This window comes from Cygnus atratus, chromosome 17 (genome assembly GCF_013377495.2).
Source record: "Cygnus atratus isolate AKBS03 ecotype Queensland, Australia chromosome 17, CAtr_DNAZoo_HiC_assembly, whole genome shotgun sequence".
NCBI lineage: Eukaryota > Metazoa > Chordata > Aves > Anseriformes > Anatidae > Cygnus > Cygnus atratus.
Window position 1 is genome coordinate 6,308,805 of NC_066378.1, and position 17,491 is coordinate 6,326,295.

Genomic DNA, 17,491 nt, shown 5'->3' on the forward strand with positions numbered 1-17,491 from the left:
GGATGGTCTGCTCCTTTCATTTAGCTTCCTCTGACTCCATTTTCCTTGAGTAAAATGGATGTGGTAATCTTTGAATGTATCATATCTATTAGAGTTATGATCTCATTTTATATTATGATCTTCAAAGATGTTTACAAACTATTTTACAATACCCATATGAAATGGTGAGTACTAACTTAATTCCTTTATAGCTTATTTCACTAACAAATATTAACTGAGTTTTGGAGCAACAAGACTATATAAATGCAAAATATTTGTTATGGAATAGTTGTTCAGGGAACAACTTCTCAGAACATATATTAGACTCCTTGTTCATTACCACCAACTTCTGTTGCATTTTTGAGTTCTTGAAGCCTCCTCTAATAACTATATTTTTAACTTGTCTGAGTTTGTAAAGCTTACTTTAAAACTTGGAGAATTTTCCGGTGATAAAAGTAACTTTGTTGTAGAACAAGTGTTAGATCAGCTGAGGCCACTATCTGACGTGGTGAAGGGGAAGCAAGGTCCTAGCCAGGGGCAGCTCAGATCAGAGCACTGAGGTGGGGGTGAACACCTTTGGGGGCAATTCAGGTGCACAGACACAAAAATCTGACAGCAGTGGGGGCTTCACCTTGCGGCCTGCTGCTGCCACTTCTGCCCCGTGCCTGAACCCCAAGCCCTGCGGGGGGGAACTCTGGAGGCCGGGCAGCGGGGCGAGCATCCCCCTGCTCCTCCAGCGGCCGCCTGGGCGGGCTGACAGCTCCCTCTCCTCTGAGGAGAGGAGGCACCGAGCCGTGCCGCGGAGGGGAAGGGCAAGGCGAGGAGGAGAAGGGCAGGGCGGGACATGCTGGGGGGCCGCCCCGCCCCGCCCCGCCCCGCCCCGCCGCCCCAGGAAGCGCAGGCCCGCAGCGCCCTGCCCGCCGCCGCCATGCATTGTGGGGCGGCAGCAGCAGAGCCAAGATGGCGGCCAGCAGGAGGCTGATGAAGGTAACAGCAGCGCCGCGCCGCCGCGGGCCGGGGGGCGCCCGCCCGCCGCCGCCCCCTCTCCCTCAGCGCCCCTCCGGCGGCAGGGGAGCCCCCTCCCGGCCCAGCGGGACCCTCGCCCTGCCCCTCGCCGCCGGCCGGGCCGGGGCGGCCGGGCGGGGAGCAGCCGGCACCTAGGCCGCGGCCGTCAGGGGCCGCCCCGGCTCCCCCCCGCTCCCCGCCGCCGCGCCGGGCTCCGAGGCGCCGCCGCGGGCCCCGTTGGGCGCCCGGGGCTGGGCGGGGGCGCTGGACGGGGGCCGCCCGGGTCCCCTCCCGCGGGGGGCTCCCGCGGTGACTAAGCAAAGAGGAAGGGCCGGGGGGGGAGGAAGCGCCGCTGTCGGGACGCCGCGGGGAGCGGCCGAGCCCCGGGGCGCTGTGAGGGGTCGGCCCGCCGCCGGGGGCAGCGCCGGGAGGGAAGGGGAAGGAAGGGAGAAGAAGGGAAGGGAAGCGAGGCGAAGCGACCCGGCCGCCCTGCCCGCGGGCGGGGGGCTCGCCCCTGCCCTGGGCATTGAGCGGGGCTCCGTCCCCCGGGGGCGGGAGGGGTTTGTTCGGGGGGTTTCGTGGTTGGGGGATTTGTTGGGAGGGCTCCGAGCGCCGCGGCATCCGGGTGAGGCCGGGGCTTATCGCAATGAAGTCTGGACCCGGGTTCAGCAGTTTCCTCACACGCGCCGGGCGCGGTGATGTTTTCGTCTTCAGCCGTCAGCTTGCGCCAAAGTACGGGTGGTATTTCCAACTCGGCTTCGACAAAGGGAATGTATGTTATTTTAAAGTGATGTTTGGGCTGAGAATCTTGTGTTGATTTATTTTTATCATTTTGTTTGAAGACTAAGGTACTTCTTAAAAACAAAAAGATAATAATTGTCCCCAAAAGGTGCAAGTTTCTTTTATGTGTTGTGTATAAGTGCTAATTCATGTCACAAGCTGTTTGCAGTGGAATTTGCCTAGGACACGCGTACTTAGTGGCATAAAATCTAGTCACCTGTAAAATGCTGTGGCAGTACCGTACAGTATTTGCATGCCTGTAACATAAATCAATGAACTCTACAGGCTGGTCCTATGAAAACATAGGGGAAGGACCCTCTAACTGTCAGGCAATGTCATAACCTGAATAAAAACCACCTCACTGTGGGGTGCAACATAACCGTGCACTAGGATTTAATAGATATATGGGTGATTCTTTTAAACTTACCTGTTTAATACAGGATTTACAAGTTACTTCAAGGATGCAGACCCCCAGTAGGGCTGGGATTTGGCTGGGATATGTAGATATTTGACGTTGTATTTCCTTACCTGCGCATATACATAATTAACCATTGTAGCACAGTCACTTTTGAAGAAAACAATAGCTCAGTATTGCTTCCATAGGGGTAGTTTTGGTATTTTAATTGTGCTATGTAGACATTACAAATTAAATAGTAAATACATTATGTGCAGAGTCATTCATATGTATTAAATCGATAAGAGTAAGCCTTTAATTGTCCTTAAGGATCCTGGTGAGATGACATTCATTTATTTCATTTTTGATAGCTGTTATTTTTGTCACAGAATTAGAATCATCAATGTGTCTGTTCCTTTGTACTCAGATGAGGTTCTTTGTTTCAGATAAACTGAACGGTTGTTTACTATCTTTTTGCAAAGCAGCTTTTATGCTAGTTCTGAAAAATTTGTTAATTGTTCAAAAAAGCAGCACTACTCTCTAGTTAGAGAGGAAAAAGTCTTTTTTTTTTAAATAACATAGAACATAAAAATCCAGGAGGTGAAATAAATTGTCCTTAATATTTACAGCACCTCTTGCTTTTCAGTCCCCCGTTTAGTTTCACTATGCTTCTTAACTGTCAGTTAATAATTCAGTTTTCCACTGAAAGCATACCGTAAAAATGATTTTTGATAATGTGACGTTCTTTTCTAGAAAAACAGTGTAGCAATGCCTTTTCAGAGGGAGTGGTGTAGGAAGGAAGGAGACATTGGTAACTTCCCTCTTACGTTTTTACTTTCATTTTTATTGCCTTATATTTATGGACTGTGTGTGTTGTGTGCTTTTCTATGCAAGTTCAACAGCTGTGAGATGCTTTATTGTGTAACTTGTAAATGCTATTAAATAAGCAGCTACCTTTGTGCCTTTTGTAGGGTCCAACATGCTCTGAGTCTTCATTCATCTCAGTAGGAGCAAACCAGAGCTCTTGTACAGATGATGTAATGCGGTTTTCTGCAGCATGATGTTTTGCAGGTCCAATCTCATCTGTACCAATGTGATACCTTTATTTAAGTTCTAAAGTGGAAATTCATAGATCAGCAAATGACTCTCTAAAGTCCTTCACTGTTACAGTTTTGCAATATTGAAGAGTCTGTGGTGTTTATGTCTCAGGGCCATAGAATGATGAGAGATGATAACTAAAGGAAATAGTTTTTCAGCGTGTCACTCCATTTCCTAAAATAATTCAGGATAAGCATTAATTGTCTTTTTTTGGGCTAAATATCAAGTTTGTCTTTGATACCTGAGAATAAACTTTGAACCTTTTATAGGTCACATAAAATAAAGTAATTCCCATTTCCGTAAGGTCTTGCCAACGTTTTGAAGTACTGTAATTTTTTCTGGATGCGTGTCATGCAGCATAGTTATTCATATTAATCACAGTGGCACAAAGAGACTGGATGTAGTAAGTTCATAATAACATGCTACCTGCCCACAGAAAACTGGCAATGGGAGTATTGTTGCCACTTTGCAGGTAGAAGTGAGTATCTTCTTCCAACTGTGGAATCCTCAATTTGCAAACCTCCTTGTGAAAGAAGTACTAAAAAAAAAAATCAAGTCCTAAAAAAGTCAAGTTATAACGTGCATAAGATTGTCTTGTTATCTCAGGCTCTGTGTGCGCAAGTTACATTTCATAGGCCAGAGACCTTATTTATGGCCTATTGTAGCTTTATGCCATTGACTTTATACCGTTGACTATTCTAACTCAAGTTTTCTCTACTGTTTTTTCAAGTCTTTCCAGGAGCACACCTAGGTTAGTAAAAATGTGAAATATTCATAGCTAATGAATCACGTTCCAGCAACATTTGAAGTGAAGTTTTGATCTATGAGCCACCATTACACCTCTTCAAAGAGCCACAGTTGTCAGATCTCAGCTCCTCATGAAATGTGAGAGGTGGGAATAAGGCAGTCTTCAACAAGGGTTTGTTGTTTTGGATCATCTCTCGAGGGGGGGAAAAAAACAGGCAAATACAGAGTAATTAGATTTAGGAAAGCAGCATAGCTTTCTCCTTCAAGGGAGCTGCTTTGCTTCAAGACCCTTTCTCGTAAAAATCAAATTGTCTCCAAACACTTCTGATGGGGAACACAGATCTCCAGGAGACATGCCAGAGATTTCACTCGAGTGCTTTTCACAGTTGCCACCCACTGATGTAAAACAAGCCGCTTTCCATTGGAGATCTGGAGCTAAATGATATGTGGAGAGGTAGTGGGTAGTTGCAAAGGGAAGGCTATTTCAGGGCTGGATAGTCATAGTACTTGGGGTTTGAGTAGTGTGTGGTACCGAGATGGGCCTTCAACGGGCATTTTTCAGCAACATTTGAGAAGGCTCTCTGGTCCCAGGGTTGGAGCTACTTCTTTCTGTGTTCCTCTGCAATATGATCAAGCTAAGGTTGCTGTAGGATCCATGCTTTTGTTCCTGGCTTTTAGACATTAAAAGTATTTTTAGCGTTAAGAACTGAAAATAGATTTCAAGAATAAGTAACAGTTATTTTCTTCTTGTTGTTCTCACTCTGCTGCCATGATTGCATAGTCAAACATTTATGCAACTGTTGAACTTCATGATAAAACAGAAAAACAAAGCCACACCCATGTACCTGCTGTAGATGGCCTGCAATTTGCAGTATGCTGTGGTCTTGTAAACAGTATAACCATTCCAAATAAAGGTGTTTTAACCAACTTTGCTATTGAAAAACAATTCTAAATGGATCCAGTCACTGGTTCTCAGTAACAAGGGAAGTCTGGCTTTGGGCAGCTATGATTGTCCCTATGGAAAAGTGAGAATACTGATTTATTTTCCTTTTTTGAAACTGAAAAGTGGCAAAAGGATTTATAATCAAAATCTTAAGAAAACATTTCTGAATAAAGATCAGATGGAAAATATTCTGCCAAAAAGTAGAATTAATAAATAAAAGGCACGTGTGTATACAGGCTGTAACGTCACAGTGGAAACTTAATAATAGCTCCTAGAAGAGCTAGAATCTGTTTTGTTTTCCATTCTACTTGATTTTAATGTGTTTTGTTTTTTTTTTTTTGGACGTTTCTCAGCAGTATACAAGATTCAGAGAGTAAAATTGGCCAGCGTCTTATCAATGTTTTGGAGCCTTGTTTAACTTTGTCACACTTCTCTTAGAGATTCTATTTATGACCAGGTAAACAGAAATTGTAAACACAAGACAAATGAGGTTTGGAGTTGTTTCAGTAAACTCGTTTTTCTTTGTGAATTTAATAGCATTTTGGGCTTGATGCAGAACTTGAAGTCAATATAAGCCCTTATGCCTACTCCCATATCTTGGATTAAACTCTTACAGTTGTTAAGTCTTCACTGCATTTTCATACTAGGTTTGTTTCTTTTTAGACAAGACCCCAAACTTCAGAGATGCACGGGCAAAGCAGTTGCAGGACTGTGTTCAGAACCATTTTTTTCTAGTCCTGGATGGAATTTAGAGGAACCGGGAATTTTAAAAATTATTAGAAAGAGAATATATGGCTTTAGGTATATATTTAATATTTGAACCTTCTTTTTAAGAGTTGAGTACATTTTAAGCTGATGCCACTCTAATTTTCTTCTTCATTTCAAACAGTTGATTTTCAATAGCATGTAATCATTTGTGCTGTTCAAAGCCAAAATTAAAATTTTAACAATTTATTGATAGATTATATATGAGAAAAGTAGCACGTACTTGTAGGACTACCTTCAGACCAGCTATTACCTCTGAAACAACGTTTTCTCCTTCTCACGCACTGTGTATAACACTTTCTCTGAACATATCCAAACTACAAACATCACGTCTCAAGGGAGCCCCCTGAAATAAGAAGACATTTCTGTTTTATAAACGGGCAAACCAGTGCAGGCAGGCCACGTGCAAGGTTGATAACAGAGTAATGAAAGATGACTTAAATTCTTACTGCAGTGTTCTAACCTCTAGTTACACTCCTTCTGTGTGCCTTTATTTATGTTACTTGACAAAATTAAGGGGTGGAGGACGGGAATAGGAATTAATCCATTCACTGTCTGCCTAGACTCCTGAGGGTTATTTTAAAATAAATATTTGAACTATATCCTTTAACATCATCAAGTAATTTTTGTCTCTCTGGACTTGCTCATGCTAAATAAAGTATGAACTTTTAATCTGTGCTGTTTGATGGTATTTAGTAGCTCATTGACTCTTTTAACTGTACACATATGCTTTAGTTGTGTCTGCCTCTGTAATTTAGATCTTTATTAGGGGTTTTGTCAGTTGCCAGAAAAAAAAACAAACACCCCCTTCGCCCTTTTAATCCTGAGTGCTGAATCTCTTATCACTCCCAATGAATTACACACACAAAAAAAACTAAAAATATGAATTGCAAATATAGTATTACACTGTAAATACACTTCTAGGATAAATTGGAGCCTGTCTTAAGCAAATAATTCATGCATTCATATCTGTGTGAGGAGAGGAATTGCTTAGTTTATACTCCTCTGCTTCCTTTTTCAGTTACTAGTTACTACCTCAAGACCCAAGGCAGCAGCAGAAGCACAGAATATAGTCCCAATGCACTGCTGTAATTTACCACTTCTTTGATTATGAAAGTGAATTCCTGCATAGGCTTAGCAAGTCATTTTAAAAGAGGAAGGTGCCCTGAACACGGTTTCTGCTTGCTCTTTGCCCTACTGTCTTCCAGGCTATTTAATTCCCTCTCCCGTGTGGTGGACTTGAGGGAAAACAGGGAATATTTTTTGCATATTTGTCTGAATTTTTTCTTCCTTTCATGCAACTTTTCTGAACCTGTGATGATAACTTCCACGTGGAAGCTGCACTCTCACTGGGACATTTTGGGGATTTCTCTAAGTTTCTGTATACATGTAATGTTTTAAACAAATTGACTAGAAAATATCTAAACCCATTTTTCTTTCCTTGTTTTAGAGGCAAACTACTTGTGTTGCGTGTTTATTCATGCTTGAATGCCTTACGGTTAATCTAGCTTGTTTTATTCCTGGTGTTTGGTGCATTACATCTGGTGGGGATTTATCCCTCTTACACCCTGTGGAGTGGTTGTTTGCTAGGACTTCACAGTTCTGTATGTGTAGACAGCAAGTGGCTTAGAGCAGCGTTGTTAGTTCCTTTCCTAAACTAGCCAGGATGAGCAGTGTTGGTCAGGTTCTTCCCGAGCTGATGCTTTGTGCAGTAAGCATTCAAAGCTAGCTATAAAGCAGTGTGCAGATTTGCAGTTTCAGTGGTCAAAAATGATCTCTCATACCTGTGATAATGAAGGTTATTTTCATCTGGGTACTTTGGCTTGCTCTGAATCCCTCTAAATGTTCTTCATGGGATTATTTTTGTGTGTTTTTTTCTGTATGTTTTCCTGCATTAAGGAAATAGGATAATCCTCTTATCCTTTAAAGAAAGCAAAATGACAACAAAAAAACATCTGTGATATTGCGCAAATCTAACAGCAGTGGAATTTGGGGATTAATCCAGAGATCTAGACTAAGCAGCTGGTTTTAGTGTCATGAAGGTTGTGTTGGGCATCGATTCAATATCGGAGACACCAAGGTTAAACTGTTGTGTTGTGAGTATGCTCTTGCTTTCAGAGATGCAGTGGGTGGAAGTGTAAATGTTCATCTTCTAGTCTGTAGCTGTCGTGATTTTTTTATTTTCTTTGTGCATTTGGAAATCTTGTTCCCCTTTTGTGTTTGTGTTTTATCGTGTTGCTATGTTTATGCAAGAGATCACGGCAAGTATTAAATCTATTCCAGTCAGGTGCAGAAAAGGTTGTTCTATGATGAAATACAAACATTTTATCAAAAAAAAAGTCCTTTTACCATGAAAACTGATCTTTTTTTCAGCATATAGTGCCTTTGATTGTAGTTGGAGTTCCTATCAGAATATATAGCCTGGTTTCGCGAATGTGGTTACACTCAGCAAAGAACTGTGTGCTGGCAGAGTGCACATAAGCAACATTTTTCTGAACATGTGTGGCCATACAGACATGTGCTTCAGTCTTGAAATCACCAGGAAGATTTTACGTTTCACTGGGGATGACTTGAATTCATCTTAAATCAGTTAAATTCACTTTAAAGGTCAAACTCTTCAATAGCAAAGGGCTATAACTACTGTGGGTTTAAAAAAAAAAAAAAAGTGGAGCCTTGAGGTGTTTCTTTTTTGGTCTTAGAGCTTTAAGATAAAATACTCTGGAAAACAGTTGCTAAAGTAGGGCTTATATGTGACTTTAAATATAAAAAATAGCCAAAATATTTGTTTTGGTGATAGTTAGATCACTAACTGACCAAAAATAATTTGACAGATGATTGATGGGTGCAGAAAGATGCTTTGTTCAAGAGTGATGTAGTTATAAAGAGAGGCACCTTACTAAATACTGCTAACTCGGAGGTATGAACCAAAGATGAAGAAGCATCTTCTTGAGTTACTGATATAAATAAGACTACCTTGGGTTGGATACTTTTCTGGATTTACATCAATTTTACGTCATCTAGCAGGAATCTGTTAGTTTTCGGTTGAAATAATGGGTCTGTTCAGTGACTTTCAGTGTTTAAAGCTGTTTTGAAGTAATTCTTCCAAATCACTAGTTCTCATTCAGACAAGTCCTCAGTTGTGCTTGATTTCTATTCTTCACTATTATCAAAGCCTGTTACCAAAGGCATTGATTTGAATTTGAGATGTAAAAACATTTTAAAATACACTTTTTCTTATACTGCTACTTCATTGTATGTATAATGATGTTATTAACAAAGCATTTTTGTATCTTTGTGACATACCAAAAAACAACTTTTTAAACACCCTGTCTCAGAAAATTTTACTTCTCACAGGGGCAAAATTTTCTGGTTTATGTGGGTTGCCACCACTGAAATCTCAATATTCTGTAGTATTAAAGAACCCACGTTGACCTGCAAGCATTCTGAAATGTCAATATGAGCATCTTGTCTAACGTTACTGTTAACTTTCATTTACACTCTGCTTGTTTTCCAGGAGCTTGAAGAAATCCGCAAATGTGGAATGAAAAACTTCCGTAATATCCAGGTTGATGAAGCTAATTTATTGACCTGGCAAGGGCTTATTGTTCCTGTGAGTATAGATGATTCCTTATTCTAATGAGCTTTAAAATAAAGCAATGATCATTTGTATCACAAATGCACAGCTTAGCGCTGCTGTTAGTGACCGTTAGACAACTTTTGCACCCTCACAGGACTTTTTCTTACTACTGTAAAAACTGGCTTTCGAGTTGTGGTTTTCTGGGCATTTAATGTGGCCCTAGATTTAATTCTTGGTTCTCTTTAGACTTCTCCTATAATCTTAGGCAAATACTGTAACCTTCCTGTCTCATTTTACTTGAATGTTTTGTGTGGTTTTGTTCTATCCATGTCTGATTACATTAGTAGGTGTTTCTCATAACTCCTGTGAAGAAAAATCCATACGTAATTGAAAGAGATTCTAGACTTCTCTGATCGATACCTGGCTGGATGCTGCGGAGTTATAGGTCTGGTCCAACAGATGGCTGCAACTGGCAAGGGCTGTGGCTCGGTGATGGCACTGGGTTAGTTGGGAAAGGTATTGGAAAGGGCAGGCAGGTTAATTTTGTAGTTTATTACGTTAATCTGAAAGTACAAAATCTACATCATGGGATAAAATCTGAGTTGTGAATACTTTGTTTACTCCTCAATAGCTTTTGGTGTGTTTTGGTTTTTAGGTTTTTTTTTTTTTGGTTGGTTGGATTGTTTTGTTTGTAACTGACTGTATTTCTAGAACAAAATTTAGTATTGGAAAAAGTTTGATGCAAGGAAAACGTTTGGATTCTCAGAAGAGAATTCTCTTTAAATTGAAGTCATGTGGATTTTCACCTCCTTTATTTTCCACTGCCATGGCTCACGCTTACTTAGTTACATGAGCTACTCAAATGTCTGCAGCAATAGAAGCCATGCTAGTAGAGCATCAGTTCTGCTTTTCCTTGAGTACAACCTAAAAGGTCTCCTGACCAGCGTAAATCTGTCTTTTTAAAACACTTTGAAACTTTAGTCTGGCAGTGCCTGTGCTGTGTTAGCTGAAGGGCATTCCCAAACTTGGATCATGCAGTCTCTGCTGAGATAATTGCGAGGCCTTTGAACTTTTGAGGTACTGTAGAACAGATTTAGTTTACTCTTTACATGCGTTTCTGCAAGTAGTTCTAGTGGTCGAGGTTATTCTCGCAAATAAAGCAAGCAGGATTTGACACTAGAATTTGGCATAGCTGAGAAACAGTGTGCTTTGTAAGCCACTCCGATATTTGTGGTTCATGTATAACAGGATAGTGTTCTGATAATACTTTGAAGTTGGTAAATGTGGCTAATAAAGCAAAACACCAGAAAGTTTATTCCTGTTAAAATTTGCAGTACATGGTGTACTACTTCTATTTTTAATAGTTTCTGCTCACCAGAGTATGAGCATGAACTTAGTGTTTTATTTGCAAAGATTCACATCACAAGTCTTAAAGCATCATTGCGAGGAACCACACTTCATGCCTACCTTTTGCTTTATATTGTGCCCTGTTGCAAGGGAAATAGCCATAAATTCATTGCTGGTGTAGTTAAGAGGGAATTTTGTCACGAAATCTACGTTTATTATAGTAATTAATATTTATGTGTTGAAAGAGTAGTATAGATGACTATTTGGAGGAAACACTAAAAATGATGCATTCTCTGAAGCATAATTTTCTAGCTTTTGCACTCTTGAGGTTGGTGGCTTAAAAATGTCAAATACAAACTGGTTGCAAGTATAGGTTGGGTTGGGGTTTTTTTGGTTTGTTTTCCTGAGTTGTTGCTTTTGAAGTTTTACTTGCTGTTTCCATTTTTTCTTGGTAAGGGTTTAATGACATACTGTTCATACTTTAGTAGGACTAACTGGTTACTGATTATTAAACTCTGTAACTAGGCGTTATTTTGGTCAGCTTCTTAATGAAAGTGTTAAAAGATATGAAGGTTAGTATTTTGGCATGTTCATGCAGAATTACTGTGAAAAATGCTGCTCTAAAAACCTTTACTGTATATATCATATTTTGCTCTTTGGAACGACTGTTAGTTTTCCAGTGTTCAACTGAGACAGCTCATCAACGTCTTTTCCTGTTCTAAATCCTAGAATAGGGCACCTTATGTACCCTATGTTGAGAAGATACACTGTTCGTTTCAAACACCAGTACAAGACTTCAGGCTCCTTGGCTGAAGTAAGAGGTACTGTTGGTGTACCATGAATTTCATTTAATCTTGTCCATAGCAAGCAGTTTTGATAAACTTTTGCAGAGCAAAATACTCCAGGTGAATGTAAGTCAACTTCTTGCCATCTGTGTTTCAGTATTTATAATCCTGGTTCTCTCCCTTCTCAGTATCAGAATAAATGTAACAAACTATTGGAAATGAATTGCTGGAATGGTCTGTGTTTTGTCAATTGAAAAGATGAGCAGCCCTTTTACATCCATTTTTAGTTAAATTTATTGGTGAGTTATGGTGAAGAACTGTTCTGACTGAAAGAGAGTCAAGCAGAAAAGGGATATTTTTAAGCCAGGTCAGTTCCCGTATCAGTTCATTGAACGTCCTCACAAATTCTAGCGTGTGATGGAGGTAAGAACAAGTGAGCGGTGTGGGGAGAGGGCATTAAATGCTGAAGTTGTCACTATGACCAGAAAGTTACTTGTTAAACTTACCAGGCTTTTATGATTGCTTGGATAAAAAGTGATTTTAAGACACTTTACTTACCTCTAACCTTGACTCAAAAAGTTGTGCTTTATTTCTTAGAAAGGCACAACCAGATTTCCCCTTGTGGGTGAAACTAAAATTAAACATCTGTTGAGTAATACTTTAATAAAATGCTCCTTACCCCCAAATTTTGGTAAAGCTTTTTTTTAACTCGTGGGTGGGTTTGATTGAAGGAAATGATCTGATGGGTCGTGAAGGATGTGTGTGATTATACTTAACACAAACTGGAAATATTCAATCTTCAACTGTTTTTCTTCAAGTATCTGGAAAAGCTTCATGACAGTTTCTGTTTTCATTGCAGAAAGGCATTTTCATCAGCTTGAAACGTAGCAATAGCTTATTTTTCTTCTGCCTTCTGCAGTTAGTATTTCAAACAATATCAACAGTCTAACAGGTTTTCTAAATGAGATTCTAGGCATTTTTTCTGTTAAAGCAGGAAGATCTACTTTGCCTACTTCACAGTTCTTTCATCGTACTCCTTCAAAAATGATCTGATAACAGTGGGTGCTAAAACTGCATACAAATTCAGAATGTTCTCATCAGCAGACGCAGTGAATATCTATCTTTAGTACAAATGAATGCTCAGCAGATTTTTATGTAGTCAGCACAAAAAGGTTCTCAGAATGTATAGGGAAATCTGACAGATCAAACTGCTTTGCTGTTCGAACCACCATGTTGTGAGACACACAAAATAACTAGGTTTAGAGAAACCAATTTCCTTGCCAGGTTTCCTGTTTGTATCTCAGAAAGGGTTTACAATGTTTTTTGAAATACAAAGGTGTAGGAATAAAAGTTCTTATTAGATAGATCTCTGATCGTGGAATAAATGGTATTGGGTGCTTTCCTGCTAGTAGAAATGTCAGCCTGCTTCTGAACAGTGATAATTCTCCTTTTCCAGGGTGAATACGAAGATAGAGATCGTATTGCCTCTTTCTTACCAAATTGGTTCTGATGTTTCCTGACACATGGACACGTCAGTGTGTTTGGGGGAAAAAAAGTGCTTTAAAAAGAGGTCATTTGATAGATTGAAGCCTGGAGCTTGCTTTTTCTTAAATTTTGTTAGGATATGCTACATTCTTGATATTTTGTTATCTTGTTGCAGGACAATCCTCCCTATGACAAAGGAGCCTTCAGAATCGAAATCAACTTTCCAGCAGAATATCCATTCAAACCTCCTAAGATTACATTTAAAACAAAGATCTATCACCCTAACATCGATGAAAAGGGTCAGGTTTGTCTGCCAGTAATTAGTGCTGAAAACTGGAAGCCAGCAACCAAAACTGACCAAGGTAGGAGTCTATGGGGAAAAAAATGTACATCAAGAGTCTTTGCATTGTGTGTTTGAAGCTAGTAGCATTTCACCTTGTCAGGCGGTCACTGCTTTCCTGATGTATCTGTTTCCATAAGCTTTGCATCATGAATCACATGTTGTGAGCACAGTGTGCAACTCTTTTGGAATCTCATTTTGTTATTAGAACATAAGGTAATGACACTGACTTGTGGCATTTCCACCTCCAGGAAACCGCAAAACTCTTAATGACTGAAGAGTTTATTAAGGTGGTAGCTCATAGTATATTAAAAAAAAAAAAAAAGCATTTCTGTTGGCGATATGGAGAGAATGGTGAGGGTAATACTTTGTATTTAGTTTTAAACAGTGACTTTATAATCTAAGTGTGTTGTTTGCCTTGTTTGGTTAAGCGAAAACAGAATTATAACACAAATTAACTCTTAGCTCTTAAAAGATCACTGCTGTGAGGCTTAGTGTAGAGTGTCTTTGGATAAGAATTTAACTATTTTAAGGAAGACGTTTCATCAGGTTCTTGGCCAGACTGAGAGTATGATATGAATAGGCTTTGTCTGTTGTTGTTGTTCCTGTTGGGGTGAGAATTTCATTTTTTCTGGCAGGGAACGATAAATTTGATATTAAGTGATTACTACTGTACACTTAAAAAAAAAAAAAAAAAAAAAAGGGGGGGTGGGGGCAAGCATTCTTGCAATAACTGCATGTTTTAACAAGTTGAATGCAAATCAATAGCAGTTTAATCCAGTGCAAGAACTTCAATGGCACTGATCTGTCTTGGTCTGCAGGAAAAAGTATTTCCATCTTCCAGACTCTTTAGGATTATTTTCATGTGAACCTTGTTCCTGATAGTAAACAATGCTCTAGTTAAGATTTCTGTATATTTTTCTATGCTAATAAAACTACTTAGTTTGCACCATCTCACCCCACTGACAAAATAATACATATATACATATATATATATATATATATATATATATCTTTTGGAAAAGAATGAGCAGTTGAGTGCTGGGGGGAAGTGGGGACAGAAGCAAAAAACTTGTTAAATAGATAGTGAAGATCTTGCAATTTATTCTGGATTTTTCCTAGACTACGTAGGACAAAGATCCTTTGGAGAAATGAAATTGAAGTAATGTGTAGAAGGTTTCTGTGAACAACTTAGTAGTTGTCTTAACTAGGGAAGGCTAATAAGTTGAAGAAAAGGAACCACCTCCACCTGGCTGTACGTCCGAGTTGGCATCCGTTGGAACAATTGAGGAAATAATTTGCATGTGGGAAATAGTGTTTCCTGAAGAAGTAGTAAAATCCTCTTTTTCTGAGAAAAGCAATAAAGTACCTTAAAATTAGAATTTGGAACAAATCTTGGGTACCAAAATATTTCAAATTTCTCATTCTGCTATTTTATGGTCTTTTGTGCTTTTTTTTCCTCTTAAAGAAGTCATTTTAGAGAAGTCATTTTAGTGTCAATGTCTGATGTTGTTAATTCATCTTTGTATGAGCCTGCAACAGTATCATTACAGCCCTGCTTTTAAGCGTCTATTCCTTTTTCTGTAGGACTCTTCTGCACTGAAAAATAAACTTCAGTTCCTTTTTCAGGAAATAAGGCAATGTTATTAGTATGGTGTCAAAATAATTGGTTTTGATCAGTCAAGTGTCAGAGAATAGAGAAATGAGGTTTATCATAGACCATTAACTCATCTTTCATATGATGTTTACATTACAGTTGAACTTCTTTATTAATTTTGCTTAATACTAAGAGACTACTGTGACTTTACGGTTTTAAAATGCTGTGACTGTTGAGGCAATTACTGGTTTTAGGAATTTAGGGAATTAGGAAAAATGCTATTTTTTTCTGGTTTGTGTGTTAACTTTCTGTAAAGTGTTACTGGATTATTACAGTGTTTTAGCATGTTTTACTGAGTGAAAAGGGTTACATACAGTATTGATCCTAGTCTCGTAAGTAAATAGTAGTAATATGAGTTTTCAGAAGTACAGGACAGGCAAGTTGCTGTGAAGTAAGCTAGTACCAATTCTGCATTCCTTAGATAGTTTGTTACAGTTTAAACTCTGATTTATGGTAAGAAATGTTCCTGCTTGGCAATATATTGACAACCTTACTTCTTGGGAGTTTGAGAGGTGTGTCCCTCCTTTGTGTCAGGTAAGGGTAGAAAAGAGTACAAGAGTGAGGAGACTTGTGCTCTGAAAGAAGCTGCTCTAGCATCTACCAGAGTGATCGGTACTGTAAACTTATATTGCCAGACTAGGGAGAATGCAGTTAAACTGGTAGGTAGCAGTTTCAGAACAAACAATAGATAGCCCCTGACTCTGCACACAATGTGTAGTTCTGTTGTGGAGCTCCCTGCCACTGGATGTTGTGGCTCTCAGTATTTGACGTGAGTTCAGAAGGAGGAGGCTGGCTGTGGTGTGTAATGCATGCAGTTAACAGGTGTGGTACACTTGCTTTAAAATATCCTGGTACTGCTCGGTGTTGCTCTGGATAGCCCAAACTTACTTCAAGTGGAATGTTGTTATTGTCATACAGAGAAATGCATTTTCTGTGTCCTGCCCTGTTATGCACCTACCTCTCAGTGGATGGATATCAGATCTCAGGGTTGTTGTAACCAATTTAGCTTTAAATGGTCATGAGAACATATATGAGGAAAATGTAGCAATAAATGTCAGTTATGAGTTTCATTTTGTAAATGTGAAGTATGATTCAGTTATTGTAAGAATGACTTCCTTTGACAGTGATGGTGAATGCTGATGAAATGGCTGTGAACAGTAAGGTAAAAAGCATCTTATGGTTCTTAACCATTTGTTTTCCACAGTATATCTCTACTAGGAGATATATTTGGCAGTTTAGAATAATGACAAGACTTGCCTGCTGTTTGTAGGGGAAGTAAGAGTCGTAGAAAGATATAAAGCTGAAAAAATGGTTTCCCGAAGCAGGCCCAATTACAATTGAATGGTGTAATTCATTGTGACAGGTGTCAGGAAAAAATGCTTCACAATGGAAGTTTAAGAGTTCTCTTCATCCAGTCCATTTTAGATGAGTTTTTCTGTGAAACTTAGTTTCCTTCTTAGCTGTATGAAAAGTATTTCATGGATAGGATGCTAATTACATGGGAAATAATTTGTAATGCATTTTGATCTATACTGAAGTAGTTGATTTTGCTTACAGATATGATTTTCTGATACTCACTGTCATCAAACTCAATCTTGGCATACTGCTATAGCTCGTTCATGCAGTACCTTGCTCTGCTCTTGAAAAGACTCTAGACTTGTAGGGGTATATGTAAATGCAGTTATTTTCTTATTGGGGAATCTTGCTTACATTTTCATATTAAAAATGAACCGTCTTAGTATCTGACAATATTTATACTTCTTTTGACAGTAATCCAGTCCCTCATAGCACTGGTGAATGATCCACAGCCCGAGCATCCCCTTCGGGCTGACCTAGCTGAAGAATACTCTAAGGACCGTAAAAAATTCTGTAAGAACGCTGAAGAGTTTACAAAGAAATATGGTGAAAAGCGACCAGTGGACTAAAATCTGACACAGTTGATGTCAGCAACGTATGATAGAAGATCGGAGCAGTGCATTTGAGACACCCCGTAAAGCAGGACTCTATGGAAAATTGACAAGTGCCACCTTTCGGTGTTAACTTGTGGCTGTTACTAACTTTCTACAGTTTTCTTAATCAAAAGTGGGCTAGGTAACCTGTAAAGAAAGGATTAAAAATTTAAGATGTTCTAGTTCTGCTTTCTTTGTTTAAAAATCACTGCTTCAATATACTTTAAAGTATGCTGTTTTCTTTTTCTTGTCAGAATTTATCAAAAATATCTTAGACTTATATTCTGCCCTTAAATTGAAAAGGTTGTGGCTGTCATTTCTTTTTTTCCTTGCAGTTCCCACTATCCTGAGTTCATTTAATTCTTCATTGAATTTTCTCTCCTTCCCCAAACTGATGTCTTAGAAAAAATATCCCAGTTCTGGCAGAAAATGATTGAGTGTTTGGCAGTTTTGTTTACTTTTCTCTTTGAACATTGCACTGTGCTTTTTGGGACTTGCTGCAAGTTCCCTTTAACTTCAGTTTGTAACATAATAAACAAAAAAACAAACCCCACAAATACAATCAGAAATAATGTCCAGGTCTTATGTAAATCTGGCTGGTGTTACCACAAAATGTTTATTAAACGGGGAAACCCAAGTT

General features: G+C 39.2%; 1 protein-coding gene across 1 annotated transcript; it reads left to right on the forward strand.

The window, feature by feature from the left end:
* The first annotated feature begins 852 nt into the window (after nucleotides 1-852).
* UBE2L3 (ubiquitin conjugating enzyme E2 L3) lies at nucleotides 853-17,488 on the forward strand. The gene is made up of 4 exons (XM_035556968.2): nucleotides 853-966; nucleotides 9,226-9,321; nucleotides 13,081-13,267; nucleotides 16,673-17,488. Exons 1-4 carry the CDS (start codon nucleotides 940-942, stop codon nucleotides 16,825-16,827), a joined length of 465 nt encoding a protein of 154 aa, XP_035412861.1. The 5' UTR covers nucleotides 853-939; the 3' UTR covers nucleotides 16,828-17,488.
* The last annotated feature ends 3 nt before the right edge of the window (nucleotides 17,489-17,491 follow it).

Excerpts from the sequence above, each read along its gene's own strand:
- UBE2L3 (XM_035556968.2), top strand. The coding sequence starts at position 940 with ATGGCGGCCAGCAGGAGGCTGATGAAG. Across the intron at positions 9,322-13,080 it reads GGCAAGGGCTTATTGTTCCT|GACAATCCTCCCTATGACAA; the intron begins GTGAGTATAGAT and ends ATCTTGTTGCAG. Across the intron at positions 13,268-16,672 it reads AGCAACCAAAACTGACCAAG|TAATCCAGTCCCTCATAGCA; the intron begins GTAGGAGTCTAT and ends TTCTTTTGACAG.